Source organism: Sciurus vulgaris, assembly GCF_902686455.1.
Source record: "Sciurus vulgaris genome assembly, chromosome: 10".
Taxonomy (NCBI): Eukaryota; Metazoa; Chordata; class Mammalia; order Rodentia; family Sciuridae; genus Sciurus; species Sciurus vulgaris.
Window position 1 is genome coordinate 46,558,579 of NC_136470.1, and position 26,695 is coordinate 46,585,273.

Below are 26,695 nucleotides of genomic sequence, written 5' to 3' on the forward strand. Positions count from 1 at the left end.
TGTCCATTGGAAAACGGGGAGGAAGTATACGTCTACATATTTTGAGGATCATTAGCTTCTACTGCAAAAAAATACAAGAGCAATTTTTTAAAGTGGCCAACTTTTAAATATTAACTACTAATGCCTTTCCAGTGGATTAGAATCTGCAGAATCTAATCATAAAGGATTAGACCTGGTGGAAATCACTCCAGGAGACCAGACGGCTAAGAAGGAGAAGTACAGGCAAACTTCCCTTGCCAAACAATGTCTTTTACTTTTATTTTCCCTAGCTTAGAAAAAAAAAAAAAAAAAAGGCTACTGACAATAATTGTACTACTTTTTACACAAGTTTCTCTTCTCTCCCTGCCTACACTAACAGCCTCACTGCCTTACTTCTCCAGAACTTAGGGCCGGCAGAACCCAGGGGAGGGTCGGTGCGATGGGCAGTGGGGCAACTCCGGCACACATCTATGCCTCAGGGGCACGGCTTTGTCCTGTCGTTGCCACCACGCTGCACCCGTGCCCTGCCAGGCCGAGTCCTTCTTGGCACCACTCAGAGCACGGTCCTCTACGAGGCCCGGGCACCGCGACTGGAGACCTGCGCGGAGAAAACGTGCGCACGGCAAAAGCCCCGCACAGCGCTACCCAGCAGGCTGTGCGCGCCTGCCTCTCCCATCATGCTCCGCCCGCGACCGCGCAGCCCCTCGCAGGAAATCGGCAGCTCGCCTTTTCACCTGTGCTCACGTTTTCCTTAATAGAGTTCCTCTGCGTGTCTCTCGCCTTTTCCTTGGAGCTCTTCGACCCCAGAAACAAGGGTTCAAAGGCCGAAACGCTAAGACCCTCGAGGAGGCGTGGCTTCAGGACCGGAAGAAGCTCCTGTTGCCAAGGGAACGCCGCGCGCCAAGGCGCCTGCTCAGCCCCTGATGCTCTTGCTGAGGCAGAAGCTGCCAGTTTGCCCAATTTGTAGAGGCGGCTTTGCCCGGGAGAAGCAGTCTTTCGGATGGAGGCGTAGAGAGGAAGGCTGAAGCACTTCCGCACCAGATTTCCTTCTCCGAGACTGATACCAGCGGGTGCATCCATTCGGGCTCCTCACAAGCTCCTGGGCCCTCCAGATCGGGGATCTCAAGCCTCAAGATCAGGTATTTCCTTATTTCCTCAATTATTCTGCCCAGAGCTACCCTCTGCCCCTCAGCTTTAGAAGTTCTCTTTGCTCGTTCCCATGTTTTTCGCCCCACGCGAGTCGTTGTTTCTTAGGTGTGAAAGATGGAAAAGGAGAATTGGGCTGCTGTGGTGAGTCCTAGGGACCCTGGAAAACGTGTTGAACTGGTTTGGGCGAATATTGTTTGGTTGATTGGTTTTAACATTGCCCATCTCGAACCTTTTTATATGATTTGTGGGGAATTGTACTAGAAATTTCGTTTATCAAAAACTGAAAGCCCAATAAGCATGTTTACTTGGTGTAATAAAAGGTGCAAAAATTTACTTGACGAACATGTTTAAAGTTTACGAAGTGCCATTCATGTATTTTCTCTGCCTGATCCTCTCTCTCTCTATCTCTGCAGCTTACTTTCCAAGCTATTAACTGGATAATATCCTAATTCTTCTGGGCTTTTCTAGCAACATATAATTCTTTAGGAAACGGATTCTCGGTAGCCAGGAAAAGGGAAACAGATGAAAAACTGAAAAGGTAGATTGGAGACAGATTGTGAAAAAACTTTAAAAGTGCCTGACCACTGCCTTAGAGATCATCAAAGGACAGAGAGGCCAAGCAACTCTCAGTCACACAATCAGGAGCGGGGACGGTACTCAAATCCAAGTATTCTTGATGCAAGTACTGAAGTTGTTCATTACCGTAAATTGATCTCAGGTATCTTAATTCTGCCACTGTCCCTTTAGAAAGTCACATTTTAAGCTAAAGTTATATTTTGTGTCTAAACAGATAGTGGTGCTCTGCTTAGCTAAAGCTGTCCAATCTCAACATCAGCTTTCTACTTTTCCCTAAACTAAGACTATAATTTTCTCTGAAAATAAGTTTTAGTACAGTTTTGATAGTAAAACAACTTGGAGAGTTAAAAATGTCTAAGTATGCTTTGTAACATGTGCCTCATTTATTAATTGTTTTTTATTATCTAATTTGGAATGGCTGTTTGAGAATCTAAACTCTGAATGTTTAGGTTTGTGATTATCAGATTGCCCTAGTCTTCTCATCTTCTACTGATTAGCTAGTGTCTGTCTGAGTGGAGATGGGGGAGGGGGTTACTTCTTAATAAGAATTACCTGGACTAATCTCAGATTAGTCATAATTAGCCTTTGGAAAACCTTATTGTTGTCCAATATCTTTCTTTCTGTAAACTTAAGAAGAATGAAAGAAAAAAGAAAACTATCAGATAAGATATCTTCTATAAAAGCACAGAAATTTTCATAACATATTTTCCTTTGTAACTGAAGTAAAGTCTCCTGTAGAAACTGTGCAAGCCACTTAAGAATTCTCTCATATTCTGAAAACATATCAATGAGAGAGAATGGGTTTTATCAAAATGATGAAATGTATTTTAATGGGAGGAGAATTAAAAGACTGTAGCCCTGTCTAGACATAGACAGATCAATGAAAAGAGAATAGATCAGGTTTTCCAAATTATTTGCAGTTGAAATACTTCCTCAACATAGTTTTCACAGACAGGTATTCATCAAAAATACTGCATGTTTTATCCATCTCTTGGAAACTTGCAACCCATGTGCTAAAGCGTATTAAAAGTTTCAGGAGTATGACCCTATAGAAATCTGTTTAAATTTAGAGAATCCCAAATTTCTAAAACTTACATAATCTTGAAATCCTTTTAAATATAAATTAATAAAATCATCTTCCAAAGAGTACTATTTGCTATATGCTGAAGTACAAAATCTAATATAGAATGTGAAAAAATAAAAAGTGTATATAAGGCTTTATCATAATTATTTTTAAAGCAACTTCACTAATATGATTATATCCTTTAGAAAAACTGACTTCTCTTTTCAAGCATATATGAAAAAATATTTCAGAAATAAATATCAAATGTTTGATAATTTTGAAAAGGGATGGAAGTCACAATAACAATGAAAAATGATTATTCAAGCATCAGGCTTTAACAATGCTTTATAGTGAATAACCAGACGGAAAAGATATGAAAAGTGATCATAATTTTAAAAATTATGTGGAATACAAAATAAGATAAACATTTATATCAATATGTTCAGTGTAATAAATAGCACATTTAATTTTTTTTATTGTAAACAAATGGGATACATGTTGTTTCTCTGGTTGTACATGAAGTAAAGGCATACTATCATTTGTGTAATCATACATTTACATAGGGTAATGGTGTTTGATTCATTCTGTTATTTTTTCCTTTCCCCCCCACCCCTCCCACCCCTCTTTTCCCTCTATACAGTTCCTCCTTCCTCCATTATTGCCCCCCTCCCACCCCCCCATAATGTGTCATCATCCGCTTATCAACAAGATCATTCGTCCTTTGGTTTTTTGAGATTGGCTTATCACACTTAGCATGATATTCTCCAGTTTCATCCATTTGCCTGCAAATGCCATAATTTTGTTATTCTTCATGGCTGAGTAATATTCCATTGTATATATATACATATATATACCACAGTTTCTTTATCCATTCATCAATTGAAGGACATCTAGGTTGGTTCCACAATCTGGCTATTGTGAATTGAGCAGCTATGAACATTGATGTGGCTGCGTCTCTGTAGTATGCTGATTTTAAGTCCTTTGAGTATAGGCCAAGGAGTGGGATAGCTGGGTCAAATGGTGGTTCCATTCCAAGCTTTCTGAGGAATCTCCATACTGCTTTCCAGAGTGGCTGCACTAATTTGCAACCCCACCAGCAATGTATGAGTGTACCTTTCTCCCCACATCCTCACCAACACCTATTGTTGCTTGTGTTGTTGATAATCACCATTCTAATTAGGTTGAGATGGAATCTTAGGGTAGTTTTGGTTTGCATTTCTCTTATTACTAGAGATGTTGAACATTTTTTCATATCTCTGATGATTGCTTGTACATCTTCTTCTGTGAAGTGTCTGTTCATTTCCTTAGCCCATTTGTTGATTGAATTATTTGTATTCTTGGTGTAGAGTTTTTTGAGTTCTTTATATATTCTGGAAATTAGTGCTCTATCTGAAGTATGAGTGGCAAAGATATTATCCCACTCTGTAGGCTCTCTCTTCGCATTGCCGATAGTTTCCTTTGCTGAGAGAAAGCTATTTAGTTTGAATCTATCCCAGTTGTTGATTCTTGCTTTTATTTCTTGTGCTATGGGAGTTCTGTTAAGGAAGTCCAATTCTAAGCCGACATGTTAAAGATTTGAACCTACTTTTTCTTCTATAAGATGCAGGGTCTCTGGTCTGATTCCGAGGTCCTTGATCCATTGTGAGTTGAGTTTTGTGCAGGGTGAGAGATATTCTGGTGCATATGGATTTCCAGTTTTCCCAGCACCATTTGTTGAAGAGGCTATCTTTTCTCCATTGCATATTTTTGGCACCTTTGTCTAGTATGAGAAAATTGTATTTATTTGGGTTTGTGTCCATGTCCTCTATTCTGTACCATTGATCTACCTGTCTGTTTTGGTACCAATACCATGCCGTTTTTGTTACTGTTGCTTTATAGTGTAGTTGACATTCTGGCATTGCAATACCTCCTGCTTCACTCTTCCTGCTAAGGATTGCTTTAGCTATTCTGGGTTTCTCATTCTTTCAGATGAATTCCATGATTGCTTGCTCTATTTCTGTAAGGTACGTCATTGGGATTTTATTTGGAATTGGATTATGCATTTTTATACATAAGTGATGAATCTTCAGAAAGAGAAGTTAGAAAAACTACCCCATATTTAATAGCCTCAAAAAATAAAATAAAATAAAATACTTGGGAATCAATCTAACAAAAGAGGTGAAATACCTCTACAATGAGCTACAGAACACTAAAGAAAGAAATTAAAGAAAACCTTAGAAGTTGGAAAGATCTTCCATGTTCTTGGATAGGCAGAATTAATATTGTCAAAATGGCCATAGTACCAAAAGTGCTATACAGATTCAATGGAATTCCAATTAAAAGCACAATTACTTTGAATTAAGATGATCTGTGTGAATTGTTTCCTGTCAGAAGGTTAACTTAAGATAGATTCTACAAATGCCAGTCTTTAAGATGATAGAGGAAAAATGAGTGAGATTTGTACCTTTAATATGAAAAGTTGATTCACTTGACACAAATGGAAGTACCTGAGATCAAACCCATCCCTTGGATAAGAGAAAATTAGCTGTGTTATTCAACCTACTCTTGAATGGGGAATGGTGCCTTCTCTCTTCTGCACATCATTAAAATTCAGTTTTGAAATTTATAACCATAATGTCCTCCCAAAGGACTTAGGGAAAATGTCAGTCATGCAACCTCCTTTCCAGTGCAGTTATCTTGGAAGCCTCCTCTTGGTGTTTGCTACAGCTTCACATCCTTCAGTGTCTGGTCTTGCTTAGGATAGTATGGAATAGAAAATAAAGAAGTTGAAAGATAATAGGTTCATGGAACCTTAGATGAAGATGAGAAATAAATTGAGATTAATGTTTTAAAAACTTTGAAAATTAATATTCAAAGAGTAATGGGAAGTATTTAGTAAATAGGTGTTTTGGGGTAGTGCCTATAGCTCTTGCAGGTTGGCAAAAGGAATATCTCTCTTTTCTTATTGCATCAGATGATCTGAGAAGTGATGAATCCAAAGCAGACTCCTTTGAGAAGTTTCATTTGGAGACCTGAAGTATATATAAATTTAATAGCAACTTGGATAGGAACGCCTATAAAGTTAGCACATAGCAAGGATTTTGTCAATAGTGATTTTATTTGACTTTTTTGGTTTTAGATATACATGAAAGTACAGTGTATTTTGATATACATATATGGAGTATAAATTATTTTAATTACGGTCTCATTTTTGCAGTTGAATTGCTATTAGAGCCTTTTTTAAACATTTGATTTAGAAAGTGCTATAATTTGCATCTTAAATGTTCCCCAAAGGTCTGTGTGCTAAAAGCATAGTCTTCTGTAGCCTACTGGGCAGTCTCAGACATTGGGCATGTCCTTGAAGGAGGTGGTTGGACCCAGTCCCTTCTTTTTCCTCTTTTTCATGTCACAGCTGTGAGGTAAGCAGCTTTGCGCTACCTCATGCTCCCCACCACAGTGTGCTGCCCCACCATAGGCCCAAAAGCAATTGGGCCATTCTGTCATTTACTGAACTCTACAAAATTGTGAATCAAAATAAACCTTTTCTCTGTACAAATTAATTTACCTCAGGTGTTTAGTATAGTGATAGAAAGGAGCAGAAAAGTTTTTTCTAAAAATGGGTACAATTGAATAAATGTATACTTGAAGGAAAAGTTAACAAAGAAACTTTTACAATATTTGAGAAAACTAAAAATCTATTATTAGTATCTACTTTCTTATTTCTATGCTAATATAAAGTTTTCTTAAAATAACAAGGCTATTTCAGGTAAGTTATGGTTAATAAAATAAATTTAGTAAGATTCAGTAAAAATGTGAGTGTGTACATTGTTTCAAATTGGATTTGTGATTACTTACAAAGATATATGTAAGGGATGATATAAATATATCAGGATGGGTTGTTTCTATTGATAGAAAACCCTATCCAAACTGAAAGTATCCGAACAAAAATAGAAAAGTTTTTAATCTTCATGTTATTGCAAAATATAACAATGTTCTTATTTCCTATAAAGATTTAGTTAGTGGTTCAACTGATGTAGGCAAAATCTCAATTTGAAGTGTTACCATTGGCAGATTTCATGTGATACTAAGGTGGACCACATCTTCTTCTTAACCTAAATTACAATGAGAAATGTGTTTCTTTCAAGGGCATTGTTCTGTGTTGCCAAAAGGTATAAGCTGCCAATCTGCATTTTAATTAAGGCTTCTTTCTGGTAATCAGCTTATACTCTGTGTCCTAAACGTAAAGCTACATGAACATGTTTTTTACATTATCGTGTGTCTTTAAATTTTTAATGCACATATCAATATTTTCCATACTTAAGGTGCCTTTGAATAGTATGTCTTTTTTTCCTTGCAGCTGCTTTGTAAATATTGGAATCACATTATGGGATTGCTAGACAGACTTTCAGGTTTGCTTGGCCTGAAGAAGAAGGAGGTTCATGTTTTGTGCCTTGGGCTGGATAATAGTGGCAAAACAACAATTATTAACAAACTTAAACCTTCAAATGTAAGTATCTTTGTTTAATACATTATGTATTTTCTGCTACTAGAAAAAGTTAATATGTAGAATTGTTTTGTTTCATGTTATAATTTTATATAATCATATTATGAATCCTGTTAATCTTGAAGTATGACAAAGTAATAAGTTTCAGTGAGCCATAATTTGCAATATATTTTATGTGGTATGTAGGTAAATCTTGATTATTAAACTGGACTATTCAGCTTTTTTTTTTTTTCCTAAAGATCGTCATAACTTTCTCGAGTTTATTTTCAGGTTGCATTGCCCTTTTTTTTTCCCTTCCCTCTTTATGGGAGATGCAAAATGAAGGGAAATGATGAATCATTTTTATAGGTTCTATGAATGATTAGACACTTTTCCCCAAAAGTGCGGTGTACATTTCAGTAGTAGTGGGCAGGATGATAGAAATAAGCATATGAATAAATTATTTTAATAACTAAAATGTAGGTAAAACTATCACATGCCACACATGATGCATACATTCTTGGTGAGTTTTGCTACAAGGAAATTCACATAATAATGCTTTTCTAATTTCTGATAATCACTTCCTGAACTTTAGTCTTTAGGCAGCTATTCTGTCTCAGAAAAGTAATTTGCTTTGCCCTACTTTATTTCCTTTCTCTCTCTCTCTCTCTCTCTCTCTCTCTCTCTCTCTCTCTCTCTCTCGGTGAGAGAGAGAGCAGGGGAAAATAAATTATTTTATTTTTGGTACTAGGGATCGAACCCAGGTATGCTTAACCACTGAGCCATATCTCTAGCCCCTTTTAGTTTTTATTTTAAGACAGAGTCTTGCTAAGTTGCTTAGGGCCTCACTAAATCTCTGAGGTTGGCCTCGAACTTGCAATCCTCCTGTCTCAGCCTCCTGAATCTCTGGGATGACAGGTGCACGCCACAAAAAAACACTGAGCACCTAGCTGCTTTGCTTTTGTGTATACATGGTAATAATAGCCAAGGAGAATTACTCCAATTGGGACCTCTTAAAAACTCCCAAGTGCTGTTGTTACTCAGGTGTATATATAATATTTGCTTCCTTTTTACTTAGACTCCAAAAAGAGTATCTCCTGAGCTTTCATCCACATTATAACTTTCTTCCATTTTTAATGGACAAAATATATTATAGAAATCTGCAATACTGTTAGAAAATACCTTGCAAAACACTTCCACATCACATTATAAAGAATAATGGTTTGTGTGTGTGTGTGTGCGTGTGTGTGTAAAATTGATTTCTAGGTAACTAGGTATTTTCTGGATCGAAACTGGTTTTTGATGTTAAACTGCTCTAATGTTTATTGATAGTTAATGTGCTAAGGTTGCTGGCATTTTCTAAACTGATGAGTAGAGAGACAGGGAGAACATTTTAACCTAATCACTCTTTTCAAGGATCTAGTTGCAGCTGTCATTTCTGTAAAAGATATACTTTATATCTTTCTTTTAAAATTCCAATTTTTCCTCCAGTTCCCAGCAGTCCGAAATTATCTCATATATTTATTTGTTGATTTCCTTGTTAAATTTCTCTTAAGCATGATAGAGCACTTGACTTGTTAAGCACTGAATTACAAATACCTAGAATAATGCTCAGCAATTAAGTATATTTGGGGATGAATAAATTGATAGATGATGATTTTGTTTTTGGCCAGGGAATTTTAATTGATGTCACCAAGGATATTGGATTTTACCAGACTTGGTGAAACTAACTAAATAGGCTCTCAGAAATCTTGTTTCATTCCTGTTAATGTTGATCCATCCTTAGACTGCCTCAGATGATCTGTTTCTACACTCTTTGTTTGCTTTATACCATATTCTGTCTAATTTAGAGAATGATCCAATGTATTTGCTCCTGAAGAGAGCAGAGGGAGATTAATGTTGGAGACTGTCTTCTGAAATACTTTAGAGGGAAACGAGTTGTACATGATCTGGAAGCTCTACACACATAGGTTCTATCCTGATTATTTGTGAAATATCTTTTCTCTAATTATTTCCACTAGAACTTTGATGGGTAAGAAAAAATAGTTTATGAATTTTACATCTAAAAATAAAATACCATATTAAAGGGAAATTTGTGGAGAAGCTGAATTTGTGGAGAGGTTAGGTGAATGTTCTAATTATAATTCAGTAAAAACAAGGTTACCGTTTTGATTGTGTCTTCTGAGATTTCTTTAAACTTTTAACTTCCTTGCTTTTTTGTTATTGGTATGTTTTTCTTTGATAATAGCTGATGATTTTATCATGTGATTGACACATTGAAAACCCTCAAAATAAAGATGGTGGAGGATTTTTTGGACAACAAAATTAGGAAACTCTATTTCAAAGCTTGTGGGAGGAATCCTAACATATGAGGTAGGACTCTTAGTAGCAGAAAATAATTTTTTGAACAAACAAGAAGAAAGGTATTTTTTGGAAAAATACTATGGCAGCTCTAAGGATGGATGAAAGGGAAAGCTGAATAAGCAAACTTCAAAAAAAGCAAGACCAGGGTACTTCAGGGGCAGACCTTTTCGCTAATATTACTATTAAGGTACCCATGCCCCAGTGATCTTATAGCTTCTGTCTTTTATTTGAATTTAAATTTCCTAGAAGTAGACTACCAGAGTGAACATGAGGATGTGAGGCAAACCTGGAAGGGGATTTCTTTTTAAGCTGTATTTGTGGCAGTATGGGATAAAAATAGAGGCTAGACTGACCAAAATCAGTGAGAGTATTGTTATAACAACAGCAGGCATTTATTGAGTATTTTTAGACACAGTATTGTATGTTTTGCACCTATTAACTTTATGAGCTAAGGATAATTAAAAATATATCTCACATTTAAGAAAACTTAGCCTTAAACTAACTTGTCCAAGATAGTTCTATTGTCTCAATAGTCTCTTATTTGCTCTTAATTGGCTATGCTACCTGGATTCATCTCACTCCAGTTAGAATGACAACAATCAAGAATACAAGCAATAAATGTTGGCAAGAATGTGGGGAAAAGGGTACATTCATACATTGCTGGTGAAACTGCAAATTGGTCAACCATTATGGAAAGCAGTATAGAGATTGTTCAGAAAACTTGTACTGGATCCACCATTTGACCCAGTTATCCTTTTCCTCAGTACATATACCCAAAGGATGTAAAATCAGCATACTACAGTGATACAGCCACATCAATATTTATGGCAACTCAATTCACAATAGTTAATCTATTGTACCAACCTAGATGCCCTTCAACAGAAGAATGGATAAAGAAAATGTGGTAGATATACACAATAGAATATTACTCAACCATAAAAAAGAATGACTTTATGACATATGCTGGTAAATGGATGGATTTGGAGACTATTACGCTAAGTGAGATAAGCCACTCCCAAAAAACCAAAGGTCAGATGTTCTCCCTGATATGTGGATGTTAACACACAACAAGGTAGGGGGCAGGTAACAGATGTTTAGTAGATTAGACAAAGGGGAATGAAGGGAAGGGAGGCAGGGACAGGAATAGGAAAGGTAGTGGAATTAATCAGAGTTAACTTTCCTGTGTATGTATATAAATACACCACAGTGAATCTCCACATCAGGTACAACCACAAGATTGGGATCCTAATTAGAATAAGATATACTCCATATTTGTATAAATAAGTCAAATTATACTCTACTGTCATGTATAACTAAAAAGAAAAAATGAAAAAGAGACTATTGTAGTAATTTAAAACAAGAAATAATAAGGGCCAGAACTAAGTGAGATAGAACTTATAAAGCTTAGAGAATGATTATATATGGAATGTAAAAAAGTGAAGGGTTAAGAATCTCTTTTAAGCATCTGGATCAGAAAGTGGATAGATTGTTATTCAAATGGGTGAACAGTTTTGATGGTAGAAGTACTAAGAGACATTTGACATGATGTCAGTATAATGCATGTTAATTGCCTGTTAGATCTGTCAACAGTGTCCCACTACTCTTGCCCCCTTGCAGTCTTCATCACTCAAAACTCCCTACCCAGGCCTTCAATACGCTACCTTTTTTACCTAAACATATACATACCAATGTACTTCAGACCTGCAGGCCTTATACTTTTCCTGAGTGCCAAGTTCCTTCCTGCTCTAGGACCATTGCATAGGCTAATTCCTGTTACTGGAATGTTCTTTGCCAATAACTTCATAGCTTTTCTCTTTCCTGCCCATTCACCCTTGTATTGACAGTCACCTTTTAGAGCAGCCCTTCTTGAGCACTCTACTGTGCCACCATCCCAACCTTCCTCTGCCCTGTTGCCTTCTACTCCAATCACCTGTCTTTGCACTTATCACAGCTCAAAATTGTAATCATTTGTTATTGTTAATTTCTTTACTCTCTAGATTATAAACTCATTGAGAGTAGGGCAATGTAGACATGAGATCAGAGGGTATATGTATAAACTCAGTAAGTACGTGTTGAAAGAGTTCCGCATATGAACTCAGGGGGATGTATTAGACCTCTGTAAAAACTTTAATTCCTTGATAACACCTAATAAAATAAGATGTGAGTTAACACATGCATGTTTTACAGTTAAAATCAGTAAGTTTAAACATCTAAAGAATTTATATACATTGATCCTATTGCAAACATTTTGTTTAATGCTGCTATCTCCTTAGTGAAATATTTTAGAAATGTAAAATATGAACACTTTTTTTCACATGAGAAAATATTATTCTTTGTAATTGCAAATTGCTAAACTTTGTCTTTTCTCCTAAAGGCTCAGTCTCAAGATATAGTTCCAACAATAGGATTCAACATAGAAAAATTCAAATCATCCAGGTAATCCACTTTATCCCTTTGACTAAGAAGTCATGGGTATAATTATGTCAAAAGGAACCCCAATATTATGTATGGCTATAATACACTATAAAAAATAAAGTTAAAAAAAGTTGTGGGTAAAAAGTAACCTTATTGAATCTGCCTGATCATCCCTCCTAGCTTTAGAGAAAATAATTTGTTATTGTACTACTACTCTGGTTTATTGTTCAAAACATAGAATTTAAATTCTAAGTAACCTTATTAGCAAAGAAAGCTAATTCATTACAAAATCATATTAACAGATTCATTTTTGGAACTCTTAAAAATTGGCCCACACTGATTATTTTATAGAAATGGTGATTTCTTTGAAAATAATTTAAAATACTAAATAAAAGTTATACTTAAGTTAGTAGCTTATAATATAGTCATACTTTATACTTTTGTTTTAAGTTTGTCTTTTACAGTGTTTGACATGTCAGGTCAGGGAAGATATAGAAATCTCTGGGAACACTATTATAAGTAAGTATGTTTATGAATATTGTTTAGTGGTTACATTTTAATAACAAATAATGATTGGAAATCCAAGTAGTTATATGGAATGGATTATAATAATGTTATTTTCAATATAATTTAAGAACATTTCCTAATTTAAATGCTTCAGGTCCTTCATGACATTGAGCTTTTTACATGTGCCATTCTGTTTTTAATGTCCCATTTTATCTTGTATCTTTAGTTTATAGTTAATTTATTCATGCTTTTAGAATCTGCTCAAAAGGGACCTCCTCTGTTTCCCAGTTCATTCTTTCCTCAGTGTTTGCCCAGTACTTTGTCCGTTTACATCTCTGTAATCTTACTTACTATTGTCTCAAAATCAATTACTGTGGCTGCATCCCTACTGGGTTTGTGAACTTCTCTAAGGATGAGATGATTTTCTATTCAAACAATTTGTTCAAGGCCTAGTATGATTCTTAGCATATACATAAAACATTATTACCAAATTTAGTTAAAATAATAGTACTAACAGTTGATCTGTTCCATGAGCAATTTTAAACAAGATGTTTTTCAGCATATGCAAATATGTGTTCATTAGTTACTTCAAAATAACAACTGTCAAATTACTAGAATCCAAATATGTTATACTTTCCTCAAGATTTGCATTTGGTACCCAGGCCCGGTGACACACACCTATAATTCCACTTTCTCAGGAGGCTGAGGTAGGAAGATTGTGTGTTTCAAGCCAGCTTCAGCAAAAGCGAGGCCCTAAGCAACTCAGTGAGACCCTGTCTCTAAATAAAATACAAATTAGAGCTAGGGATGTGGCTCAGTGGTCAAGCACCCCTGAGTTCAGTCCCCGGTACAAAAAAAAAATGTACTTTTGGTGTTAAAATAAATTCATCAACTTTTTGTTTTGTTTTTTTTTGACGGTGGCACCAGTAAAACCAAAACAATGGGAATTATTTTATTTTTATTTTTTTAAATTTATTTTTATTGTAAACAAATGGGATACATGTTGTTTCTCTGTTTATACATGGAGTAAAGGCATACCATTTGTGTAATCATACATTTACATAGGGTAATGGTGTTTGATTCATTCTGTTATTTTTTCCTTTCCCCCCACCCCTCCCACCCCTCTTTTCCCTCTATACAGTCCCTCCTTCCTTCAGTCTTGCCCCCTCCCACCCCCATTATGTGTCATCCTCTGCTTATCAGTGAGATCATTCATCCTTTGGTTTGTTGAGATTGGCTTATCTCACTTAGCATGATATTCTCCAGTTTCATCCATTTGCCTGCAAATGCCATAATTTTGTTATTCTTTATGGCTGAGTAATATTCCATTGTATATATACACCACAGTTTCTTTATCCATTCATCAATTGAAGGACATCTAGGTTGTTTCCACAATCTGGCTATTGTGAATTGAGCAGCTATGAACATTCATGTGGCTGCATCTCTGTAGTATGCTGATTTTAAGTCCTTTGAGTATAGACCAAGGAGTGGGATAGCTGGGTCAAATGGTGGTTTGAACTTTTAAACTTGGTAGAACTTTTAAAAGCAGTGAAACTCATTTGTGGAGCCTGAAAATTAAAAATAGTATTCCCTGACTAAATTCCCTTTTGATATTACGAACTCCTGACTTGAAATGGTATAAGAAGGCTACCACATCAGATTTAGGTTTTAATCCATTGATTAACTCTTTCTTGTCAATGTAATAAAAATTATATTCCTGGTATATGAACCAAAGGAGATTTATTCCACACATTCTTTTCAGTAAGTATTTTGAATACATTGAAACTATTTAAATCATTTAGATCCAGAGGACCTCTGAGTTAGAAAAAAAGGAGAGTGCTTCCAATTTGAGGATTATTTTGCAAAAGGAAAGTAACGTGTTTGTGGTATTCTGTACTAAATTCTCTGGGTAATTGTGGAGATGATGATGATGATGATGATGATTTATTATCATCATTTGTAAACCTTAATTTTCAGTACATGATTTTTTATTCATCCTTTAATTAGTTGATAGCAATTCCTTTTAAAGTTGAATTAGAACAAGATATATTCCATGCTTTTATAATTATGTTAAAATGGATTCTACTGTCATATATAACTAAAAAGAACCAATTAAAAAAAAAGGAAAAGGTAAAATCAAGAGGATTTTTAAATACTGAACTTCATGTTGGAAAAAACTTTTCATTTTTAGGGGTTAAGGAGTTTTGTTATAAATCAAATTTGCTCCAAATTGTAAATACATAAATATACATACATATAGATAGATAGATATACGCATGTGTATATATATATACATATGTGTCTGTATGTACATTTCTTTTTTTAACGGAGAACAAAAGTACAGGAAAAATAATACTTAAAATGATTGTCCTAATTTCAACTCCTTTTGCTCATTTTGGAAGAAATTAATGAATTCAGGAACACTGTGGTTAAATTGTAGATAATAGTAAATATGCTTGCTGTTGAGAAGCCTACAATAATTATTTTCTCTTTTTCTAATTATGAAAAATAGTGTATTTTAATGTATTAGACTGAAAATATTAAAAAATTAATAATGCATACAGTAATATTTATTTTGTTTTTACTGTCAAAATACTCTTATGAGAAAGAATGTAATATTTTCTTCAAGGTAAGATATACATGATCCTCTAGTTATCTTCTTTCATAAACCTTAGCCATAGTTCACATTACTTTAGAATGAATTTCAGAAATAAAATTGCTTGCTCCAAGTAAGTGTATATTTCTAAAGCTCTTAATAGATATTTCCAATTGTACTGGTTTCTATATCCACTAGTAGTGTGTGGCTGTGTTAATCTACATTGTCATTTTTTTAGATGATAGGAGAAATAGTAGTTTAGAAATTTGATTTATTTTTATTCATTTGATTATTAATGAAAGTCCAACAACAGAATGAAGTCCAACAACACATGAGGCATACAATATATTATAACCTTTGAAAGAGGGGTGCAGAGGAATCGGTGTTTTTTGAAATGCTGGTATGATTCATTAAATGAATTCAGTGGCTACTATCAGCTTTATTTAAGTGTTAACTAGGGTAAAATAAAGCTACCTTTAAGTATTGTTTCAGGAGTCTTTTAACTTCAATTACATTTATGTATACTTGTGTATACATCTCCTGTATCAATGTAAAATGAATTTCTCACTATGGTTTAGGTTAAAAAAAATTGAGAAACATTATTGTGAAGCTTTATTGTTTTACATAAAAGTGCAAACTATACTACAAAATAAAGGCAAGGTATAAAACATCAGGATTCCATTTTAAATACAGATGTAGATATTTACATGAGAACATACACAAAGAAAAGTGTCCATTGTGTTATACCAGAATAATAATAACTATATCTATGTAAGAGGGTTATGGTTTCTAAAACCATTTTTGCATTTGGTATTCTAAATTTAAACAAAAGAACTTATAATTTAAAAAAAAGTATAAAATAGTAAATCATTGAACTTACCAAATTATTCAAATGAAAAGGTATTTTACATGAAATGCATAAAATGGTTAATTACATTAATCAGTCATATAAACTAAAAGGAAATAACACTAAAAATTTTAATGGTAAATGGACATAGGACATGAAGAGATACAGTTTAGAAAATGCAAATGAATAATATGGAAAAATTTATAAGCATAACTTTAATTTTTCTCTTATTATACAGAGAAGGACAAGCTATTATTTTCGTGATTGATAGTAGTGATAGACTAAGAATGGTTGTGGCCAAAGAAGAACTTCATACTCTACTGAATCATCCAGGTATGTTTGTCTTTCAATCTGTGATCTCTCTGCTCAAGGGTCCATTTATGTGTTATGTTTTGTTCTTTGATAAGAACAAAAACTGTTGTTTATACTGTAAAATTTATCTTTTATTTAAAATTCTTGAATTTTAAAACATAGTAGTTATGCAAAATTTAGAATAATTTCATGTCACAATATTTTTAAATTTTAAAGCTCTTTGCAATGTTTTCTGAGTCTCTAACATTTCCTCAAGAACAAAAAAATGTCATTTTAAACACAATGAACCATCCCTGTAGCCAGATACTCAAGAAACTGAGGCAAGAAAATCTCAAATTCAAGTCTAGCCTTGGCAACATAGTGAGACCCTGTCTCAAACAAAATAAATTTAAAAAAATAAAAATAAAAATGCCCTTCTTTCCTAAACACATAAATAATATGTGCCAATTGGAAAAAACTCAGAAAAAGAATAAAGAAAAAAGTAAAAATCTATGTATTTCAACAGCCATTCAAATATTTTGGTTACTTTCTTTACATTTATTTCTTCTTGTATACTTGAATTTGTGAGAGTGTGTATGATCACAGTATTTCTTACATATTTATTGTGGATATTCTTTTAAAACAAATCTTTTTTGTTTTTAATTGCCAACTACCATCTTCCCACCCTTTTTTAACAAATAGTTTTAATTACTTGGTATTTTTTCTTTCATATTTTTAAATCTGTCACGTGTCATACACATACACACACACATGCACACACATATAAATATACATATACAAATACCAAAGATATCTATAGGATTGAGGGCTCTGAGGCTGTTATTATTGTTTACCAAAATGGCATCATATTTTTTAGACTCTTTTGCATCTTCCCATTCTCAACACTACATGATGGAAATACTTCTCTAAGTTAAATTGCATATAATTATATAATTATTCTTCTTACAGATCCTTAATATTATATACTATGAGTGTACCACAGTTGATTCAGCGACTCATTTATTAATGAATATTTTTCCCTTCCCTCTCCCCTATTATAAATAATTCTCTAGTATATTATGGAATTCTATATTTCTAGCCTTATTGATGTCAGAAAGGTTGTACGTAATCTTTGTGCTCGCACTTTTAGAAAAGAACTTTGGTTTAAAAGAACTGTAGCTTTGTTAGAAATGGAATAGAAATTGTGTGGGGCTTTCCAACATTCTTGCTAGACTAGGGACATAGTTTGGTAGCAGAACACTTACCTAGCATGTACAAGACCGTGGGTTTGATCCTCAGTACTGCAAAAATTAAATACATAAATAACTCTTAACAAATCTTGCTGGTTAACCAGAATATCTTTGGTGTTTTTATCTGATGATCTCAAGCTCATTAAAAGTTTTTTTTTTTTTTTTTTTAATTACCTAGCTTATATCATTTATGTGACCTTTCCAGTTTTAAAGCTTATCAGTTTTGTGTCTGGGTTGAGGATGCATTTTTTATTATTCCCTTTTTATTATCTTTCTACTCCCCCCCCCCAAAGTTGTTGACTTAATAAAGTGAAATAGTTCTTAACAAAATCTAACTCAAACACAATGGGAACCTTAGATTTCTCAACTAAAGCCTTGTCCATATACCTTTATGTATTGATTATTTTATTTTATGGGGTAGAGTCTCAAGGGTGTAATTTCTCAGCTGAAGTGCATATGAACTGTTGTTGCTGTTGTTTTTAATGAAAGCCATAAAAAAAAATCTTTGAAGAGCAAAATGTACCTTGAGACTCAAAGGTCATGATAGACAGGGGAAATTATTTGCAACTAATATCATAGCTATAGGGCATATTTCCATACTACTTGTGTTCCTGCAAATTAATAAGAAAATAAAAAAATTGAAAACAGGGGAAGGCTATTAATTATCCAGGTATATATGTGGATAGTTCAACAGAAAAAGCACATTTAACATCTTTTGTAAATATGGTGAAATTCTTGGCTTTTCTCACAAAATACAAGTGAACACATTGGGATCATATTTTTCATTTATCATCTAACATGTGGAAAAGATTTTAAAATTTCGATAACTTTTTTAACTAGGAGAATGGAAACCTTCATTTTTATAAATTGTTGCCGAAGTGCAAATTGGTAGTATTTTTAAAGAAAGGCTGTCTTTCCTTAAATCTTTCTCAAAATAGCAATTTCCATTACCTTTGACCTAGCAATTCCACTTATCATGTTTATCCTATGGGCATACCCACCCATGTACAAAATTGCCTATTTCCAAGTTTATTCATTGCAGCATTGTTTATAGTTTTTAAGATTGGTAACAAATATATTATACTTTTATATTGATTAAATAAATTATGTTGTGTAATATTAGAAGAAAGAATATTCCAGAAATGTTAAAATAATGAAGAGGCAACTCTACTAATATGAAGCATAAGACATAGAATTAAGTGAAAAGATAAAAGTATAAAACAATGGGATTGGTTTGCTACCATTTGTACAAAGAACATTATAGAATAGTTATGGGTGGAAATATATGAGACAATTTTACAAAGATGTAAAGTCATTGAGGATATGGGTTGCCTTTTCTACAAAGGGCAATTGGAAGGCCTGGGACCAGGAAAAAGTGTTAAAATATCTACCATGGTACTTGTAGCACTGTGACCAAAAAAAAAAAAAAAAAAAAAAATGGAATCCAGTTTTCTTCCTTCTACTTTTACTTCCTTCTACTTGTCCTTCTTCCTTCTGATTAAAAACAAAACAAGCAATATATTTCGACCTTTTGTATAGGTTCTTCTTGTAACCACTCTTTAAGTTCCCTTCTCCAACCTCATCCATCTTTGGATTTAAGCTCTTAACCAGAAGACAGGTGGTCTTAGGAAGAACTATCATTAAAGTTTTCTTTTTGCTCAAATACATGCTTGAAGCATGTGTCTTTAAATGTTTACGCATGTATGGTATAGAAAGAGTTAATTGGAAAACAGTTTATTTGATTTCAATTTTAAGAATTTGGGGCAAAGTGACCCCAAAAGCTGGAAGTGCAAGATAATCTTGTTTTCTCTTTTAGATATTAAACACCGTCGAATTCCAATCTTATTCTTTGCAAACAAAATGGATCTTAGAGATGCAGTGACATCTGTAAAAGTGTCTCAGTTGCTGTGTTTAGAGAACATCAAAGATAAACCATGGCATATTTGGTAAAGTTTTATATTAACTTTATATTTTATCTTTCTGAAAAATCTCCAAGCTTCATTGTTTTATTTCTGACCTCATTGTATAAGTGACCAAACTAGTACTATGTAAATTAAGGATTTTGTGTTATAGAATGGTGGCATTGCAGATATTCACAGAGACATTACTATTAAAACCTTTTCAGATCCTTTTGGAGATAAAAAAGAAAATGTAAACAATGGAATAACTTAAGTAGCCCACTTACCTGACTTCAACTACAATGCTTTCCTTGTGTATATGAAAACAGTCAACTATAATCCCATCTCAGAGCATTTGCACTTGAACATCCTCACCTCTTCCCCATCTGAATCATTCTCCAAAGTAATTTTTCTAACTTGCTGTGGTAGTTCATTCAGGACTGACACTGTTACCATATAACCTCTATTGTTTGTTTATTTGTTTGTAATGTGACTTCCCATACTAGTAAGTGAGCTCCATAAGAGTTGAGATTTTTGTCAGTGTTTTTTTTTCCTTCTCACTTCTGTAACCTCTGCAATAGTGATAGTACCTGGTATATAATAGGTACACAATAAATATTTGTTAAAGTGAGTAAATAGAAATACTGATTTTATTTGGACAAACTCATAAGGTTGAAATCTCAAATGATTTATGTCTGAAATTATTATGTATTATTTGAAAAACAGTCTCTTACTGGTATATAATATATAAAATGCTGTTCTGTCAAAGTATATCAAAAAGAATAACTAGAGGTTATATATTATTAGATATTTAGCTACCTACCACCCACTTACCTCTCCTTGCTGCAAGATGACCTTCTCTTATCAGAGTTTTCTCCTTTTTATAAGAGTAACAGTGTCTAAAGGGAAAGGTTGAAAATAAAGCAGAGAAATCCACTGCCTAAGGAAGTAAAATAAGAAGCAAGAATGTGGTAGAACTTAGAAAAGAACATTAAGAGCTAGCCTTGGTGCTGAATGAGTAATTATATTTCCCTATATTACAGATGTTAAAATTAAAGACAAAAGTGTTAACTAACCTAGCCAGGTACATGCAGCTGATAAATGTAAAACTGTAATTGAAATCTACTAGGCTCTGGTCTAGCCTGCCGGCTTATCAAAGTTTAATTATGGATTTATACCTTATAGATATCAGGTTCCATTTCAAATAAAGTCACTCTGTTGTATAGCTGTAAGCCTAAGTCAAGCATTTCTTATAAGTAGATGTTGTTGAAACTTTAGGACTAGTTGAAGTAGGATGGTGACTCTACAAAACTTTTCCATCACTGGAAAAACAAATCAAAGTTTATGTGTTATGTAAGTCTAAGTACTATTCCTAGAATAACTTTAGTGATATACTTTTAAGAATGTCTATATAAATTATGAAAATATTTTTCATGTCTTTCTCCTGAGCCCTCAGTCTTTAATTTTCTATTTATATTTAGTGTCAGTACTTAACTGTGGTTTTTGCTTAAATGTATGTTACTGGAATGTATTAATTTGTCATATGGAAAAATTATAATTCCTTATTCTTACAGTTACATGATATAATAAAATGGATTTGTTTCTTATTGATTTTATTTCAGTGCTAGTGATGCCATAAAAGGAGAAGGATTGCAAGAAGGTGTAGACTGGCTTCAAGGTACATCACAAAGTACTGTGTATCTTCAGCCTTTGTTTCTTTTCCATTTGTATTATTTCCTTTTCTGTATTTTATTTTTATTACATCATTGCCTTTTTTCCTCTTGTTTCCATCCGTTTCTGCTATCAGAAAAAACAGTACAGTAAGTATCCAATTGTTTGCTCCATTTGCTTTATTACACTTTGAAATTTCATGTTATTTAAAGTGTTTGACTCTTTACAATCAATATAAATGACAAATCTAGAAAATAATTTTAATTTATAGCACAAAATTCCATTAGAGCTAATAATTGAAGCACATTTGAAGTTTGGTATTACTATTAGGCTTTATTGTCAGTAACTAAAAGTAAGTCTGAATGGCTTGTATCTTCTAAGAACCAGGCTATAAATACTCCATATATAGCTTTATTTGTATATAAAATGTACATACAACATTTAACACGTATATAATATTATAAATACTGCTATTATACTGTTTTATGTATTTGTAATTCTGTTTGTTATTCACCAAAACAGTTATCATAGGTTGATGCCAGCCTATTATATCAGGAAATAAATTAAGATACATAATTTTCCCTAAGGTTACATTATCTGCTAGCCACAGACATAGCTTGATGCACATGAAGCAATAGATAGATGTCCATGAAGCCAAGTTCTATAGGTCTCCATTGCAGAATCTGCACAGCCAGTTCAAAAGTTGTTTGTTTTTTTTTTTTTTAAGCAGAACAAGTGAAGATCATTCCTATTAGGAATCTTACTCTGAATAAGGGTAAATAACAAGATTTAAATTCTAATTATTGTTATTTGGTTATAAATTCTAATTTCTAGTGCCTAGTGTATGTGATTCCCCACCACCACCATCACCACCTTCTACATATTCGGAAAAATAGCAAGGATCTAGCACATATGAACCCACTCACTTAGATTCTTAGGTTATAGTAAAGGAAATGGTCAAGGTTATGGGATGATTCCCACCAGAAACTGATGGGTGTCAGATGAAAATTGTAAAGAATGTATCAGAAGCATATTTTCATCCCTTATTTGTTATTTCACAAGTCCCTGCTATTATAGTGAAAATATAGCATAGGATGGAAACCCTATGATCACTCATACTAAAGTTATTCAGAACACAGTACTTAACTGAAAATTAGTTTGTAGTCATCTAGATTTTTAAATTGAAGCTCTTAGCTCCCCACCCCGTTTTATTTTATCTATAGCAAGCAGGCCACTAGGTGTCAGTAATGATCCAACATCATAGTTCCAACTGCCAACTTTTGACACCAAATTTTTGTTTCTTTGACTCTGACCCATTAACTGTATTACCTTCCAAGTCTTGTGAAGGACACATTGTTAGAAATGCTTTTGTGTCCTTTTGTTACCATATTACTTTATGTTCTTTTTACAACAGTCTTCACAAGGTAAGTAGTAGCATCCCTATTATCTCTAAGCACCATGGAATGCTAGCAAAAAACAGCTGGGCTTTTGAGTCTGGTAGATTTATTCCACTATTTATTAATTAACCTCTCTGCCTATTAGCTAACATCTCTTATTATCTTGTGAAAATAATTTTCTTCTTCTGTAAAATTTAAAAATGTCATAAATTGTACAAATTATGTTGTCTCTGTTAGAGTATGAAGCATAGTAAAGGAGTCAGTGAATGTAAAATGTACTCTTTAACCTAACTACACTATTGAACAGAGGCAAAAATTAATAAGCATATAGATAAAAATAAAAATAAGTATATCAGTTTATTTTCAAATGGATTCTTTGTTCTTATTTCCTATATAATAATAAATAGTTTGCATTTTGATGTTCGCAGTTCTCTCTCTGTATTTGAAAAGAGGTAAAAACCTATCTTGCAAAATAAGCAACGGTACATGCAGGAGACTAGTCTGTAGCTGAAACTGCTAACTCATTAACTAAAAGCATTTATATAAATCTAATTGTAAAAGATGTTTTGAACTTTGATCTCTTCATTTTGGTTTTAGAATCTGAAATTTCCTAGCATGATAAATAAAAAGACCTCTGGTGTGGACCAATTTTGGACCAATTTCATCTTATTACTTTAAGCTGAAGTTCAGAAACATTTTTGTGAAATACCAAATAATGTATAGTCTGTGATTCCATTCTTTTTTGGAAAGCGTCTCAATACTAAAGCGTGTATAACCACCTAAAGACAACCCTTGAGTAGAATATGAAGGGTTTTTTTTAATCCTTCAGAGAATATTCAGAAAGTATTAAACAGAAATAAGTTTTCTAGTTTTAAACTTTCAGTAATGCTTACGGATTTTAAACCTTTTTCTTTTGTTTCATTTTGTTTTTGTGATGCTGGGAATTAAACCCCAGGATCTCACACATGGTAAGCAAACATGCTACCCCTGAGCCACATCCCCAGTCTACTTCCAGATTTTAACATTAGGCTTTTATAAACTGTGCATCTGGAAAATCCAGTAAAAAATAGAAGATCAAACACATACATACACAGTTTTATCTCCGGATCTCACTAACAATAAAGGGACCTTTTAGAAAGACATTAACCTATATGGGCAAAATGAATGGAAGTGGTAAAAAGGGCAATGGAATTTCGGAAGGTGAACCTGATGGATTATTGAATGATTTAACAGACCTCAGAAAGCTGAATCCTAAGCTAGTACTGGGGAAAACTGCAGTGCAACCTCATTAAGGATGAAAGTGAAACTGAGAAGAGAAGACATGGCTATATATCCTTTCCACAAAGAAGTTTGAAGGAATATCTGTATGGAAAGTCAAGCAGTGTATCTTTGGACTAGAAAACAACAGACACAACTGTGTGTGGTAGTGCTAAACTGAGAGTGAGAAGTAACTAGAAGTTTTTATATTGAATACTGTAATTCTGTCTTCTACTTCTCCCAGGAAACACTGGAGGTAGGCAGAAGATAGGAAAAATCATCATTGAGGAATTAGACCAATCTAGTAAAAAAACCTCTAAAGGTATTAATTGGAGATTCCCACAGAAATGACTAAACCTGACACCGTACTTGACAAGTTGCCCACACATTTCCAAATTCCTGTGTGCCTTCTTAGTGTTCACTTGTACATATGAACAAGTGGCAGAGGATCACCAGATATGAGGATGAAAGAATTATGAGATATGAATGTAAACAAACAAGAAAAGCAGGTTAGAGGAAGTAGAACTGAGAGAACATTTTGAAAATGTTAAGTATCCTCAGATAAGATGCTGATTTCATGAGTAGGAACAGGATACTTCTTGAAAAGGAACAAGGACATAAAAGAATCCTTGGAAAATAAGAATAGAAGAGTAAAAATGGAAAACTCAACAAAAAAATAGAGGCAGTTTCCCAGAAAAAACAGCCAAAGGACGAATATTTAGAAATGGGAAAGAAAAGAATGGGGTCATGTTTAGAAGGCCCAATATTCTTAGAAGAAAGTCAGAAAAAGAGAACAGAGAAAATAAAGAGTAGAAAGTCATAAAACAGTACTTTACCAGAACTGAATGATGGGTTTCAGTTGAAAGTCCTTTTGAAAGCTCAATGTAATAGATGAAAATAATCCCACATCAAGGTGCATTGTTTATAAAATTCAACACTGATAATAACAGAAGATTCTGCAGGCTTCCTAAGGGAAAAAAAAAAAAAAAAAAAGAGAGTTTTCCTGTAAGGATAAAGAAATAAAATAAATCAGACTACTCAAAAGCAACAATTTAGAAGCTCTAAGAGAGTTAAGCAATGCCTAGAAAAGTTCATGGAGAAAATAATGTAATTATATTCTCAAGCAATATTCATGCATCGTGACAATAAGACATCTTTGGTTGTAAAAAGTCCTACTCCTGAGAGGAGTATTCTTCAAAAACAAGAATAAACCAAGAAGAGAAAAATAAGGAACACTGAAACAAACAACAAGAAAACAGCAGAAGAGAATAGGGGAAGGAATCTCTCAGATGCTAATGGAGATCCTAGAATGACAATGAAAAGAGATCTCCTAAGAATAACTAACTGACAGGCAGAGAAAACAGCTGGTCCACTTTGGTGACTTTTGTAAGACTCTAGGGGAGATTTCTTCAATAACATGAAAATGATGAAATGTGCTTCATAATAATAAAGCTTTAAACTGAAAGTTGTGGGTTTGAATTACTGTTAAAACATTTTTTAAAAACCTAAACAGATTATGTGGGGATGGGAAGTCAAATTATTACCTTGAGAGAAAACATCTAGTAGAGGAAAAGAAAAGTAACCAGAATGTACCACCTGTTTCAGCTGTGCATAAAATTCAAATAGTCATACTATTGATAATGACTGTGTCACTATGTTAAGGTGAAGGGAGTAGTAGAAATGCATGCGGGTTGTAGAGGAGCAGCATGAAAGTGTAAGAACTGAAGCCTTATATTACATTACTGATATTTGAATAACTTTAAAGTGTATTTAGAAATACACAAGGAATCACCTAAAGAGTCGGAAGTACTTGATTCTAGGGAGAAGAAAGATGAAGCAAGGAACTGCTATTTTTCATATAAGCCTTATAGAACTAGTTGATTAATTATCCATTTTTATGTACAAATTTGATTAAAAAATAGAATCGTAGTATAAATTGTGTAAGAAAAACAGATGTACACATAGGGTTTTACCATGTTACATACATTTGTCATGCATTACTTTAGAAAATAGATTTTTGTCTTACAGAAAATTATAATTTTTGTTTGTTTTTTTGTTATCAGATCAGATCCAGTCTGTGAAGACATGAAAAGATAGGATCTAGAAACCTCAGCAGTTTTGAATCCAAGGAATATATTTAAGATAAACTGAATACTTTAACATTTTTTAAAGATGTATATGCATCCAAGAATACTTTATAATCTGTTTGCTTTAATGGACTTTGAAGAGCTTTTTAAGAACATAGGATTTCAGGTATGCTAATCTGGCTTTTTGTTACATAAAAACTAAATCTTTCCTCAAAAGAACCTTCTAGAATTATCAACTTTTTGTTAAAGATCTACATTTGATTGTAATCAGAATGTTTAAAAGTCAGAGTTGCAAGCCATTTCAATATCCCATCATGATATATGATCTTTAATGTATTTTATTTTTGTCTTTTTAAATATGTAGTTTATGGTATCATTTTGCAGTATGAATTGTGCTTTTGAAAAATAGCTTTAAATATTTATGAAGGACCATGGGTAATTAATATATATTAAAATTTTTAGTGTGTGTCACTATCAATAAAACAAAAAAGGCAATATACCAACTAGTGTGCTTTGTTTTTGCTGGGAAAAAAAATAACATGTAATGTGGTATTTGGTGTTTTACTGCCAAACATTTGTACATAATCTGAGATCAAGATAAGGTAAATTTATTTGTTCAATGTGTATTGGACATCTCTACACCAAGCAGTCAGGTATAGTCCCAAGGCAATGGTGATACAAAATACTTTGTCATTACTTATTTTCACAGAACTTAAAATTTAATGAGGGAGAATTTGAGCACCTTTCACACACATGGCAAATAACTTCATTTCATTAGCTGAATGAATATTCTACATCTTTAGATTTAGAGGTATAAAAGTAAATTAATACTGAACTTTAATGGTTATTGTGACTTGTTTTTTCTTTTAAAATGCCTCTGTTGGTC

At 33.4% G+C, this 26,695-nt stretch overlaps 2 protein-coding genes across 9 annotated transcripts in view; one reads left to right on the forward strand and one right to left on the reverse strand.

Moving 5' to 3' along the window:
• The window catches only part of LOC306637786 (uncharacterized protein), a gene marked incomplete at its 5' end in the record, with an annotated part of 46,037 nt that extends 44,978 nt beyond the window's left edge, over positions 1–1,059 (reverse strand). For 6 of the 7 annotated variants that reach the window (XR_013757258.1, XR_013757259.1, XR_013757260.1 and 3 more), the window contains one exon: positions 714–1,059. Coding sequence is in view for 1 of the 7 variants with exons in the window: in XM_079100584.1 (XP_078956710.1) it covers positions 714–1,059 (346 nt within the window). The remainder of the gene's footprint in view (positions 1–713) is intronic. The other variant, XR_013757257.1, reaches the window with a different exon arrangement.
• On the forward strand, positions 739–26,306 carry ARL6 (ARF like GTPase 6). Of its 2 annotated transcripts, XM_079100582.1 has the most exons (8): positions 780–1,118; positions 7,104–7,253; positions 11,968–12,029; positions 12,459–12,527; positions 16,197–16,291; positions 19,316–19,445; positions 21,020–21,075; positions 25,786–26,306. In XM_079100582.1, exons 2-8 carry the CDS (start codon positions 7,131–7,133, stop codon positions 25,809–25,811), a joined length of 561 nt encoding a protein of 186 aa, XP_078956708.1. In that variant the 5' UTR covers positions 780–1,118; positions 7,104–7,130; the 3' UTR covers positions 25,812–26,306. The 2 variants fall into 2 exon arrangements, with proteins under 2 accessions (XP_078956709.1, XP_078956708.1); XM_079100583.1 differs by lacking the exon at positions 12,459–12,527 and having other exon boundaries at positions 739–1,118.
• The last annotated feature ends 389 nt before the right edge of the window (positions 26,307–26,695 follow it).

Excerpts from the sequence above, each read along its gene's own strand:
- ARL6 (XM_079100582.1), top strand. The coding sequence starts at position 7,131 with ATGGGATTGCTAGACAGACTTTCAGGTTTGCTTGGCCTGAAGAAGAAG. Across the intron at positions 12,030-12,458 it reads GAAAAATTCAAATCATCCAG|TTTGTCTTTTACAGTGTTTG; the intron begins GTAATCCACTTT and ends TTTTGTTTTAAG. Across the intron at positions 16,292-19,315 it reads TACTCTACTGAATCATCCAG|ATATTAAACACCGTCGAATT; the intron begins GTATGTTTGTCT and ends TTTCTCTTTTAG.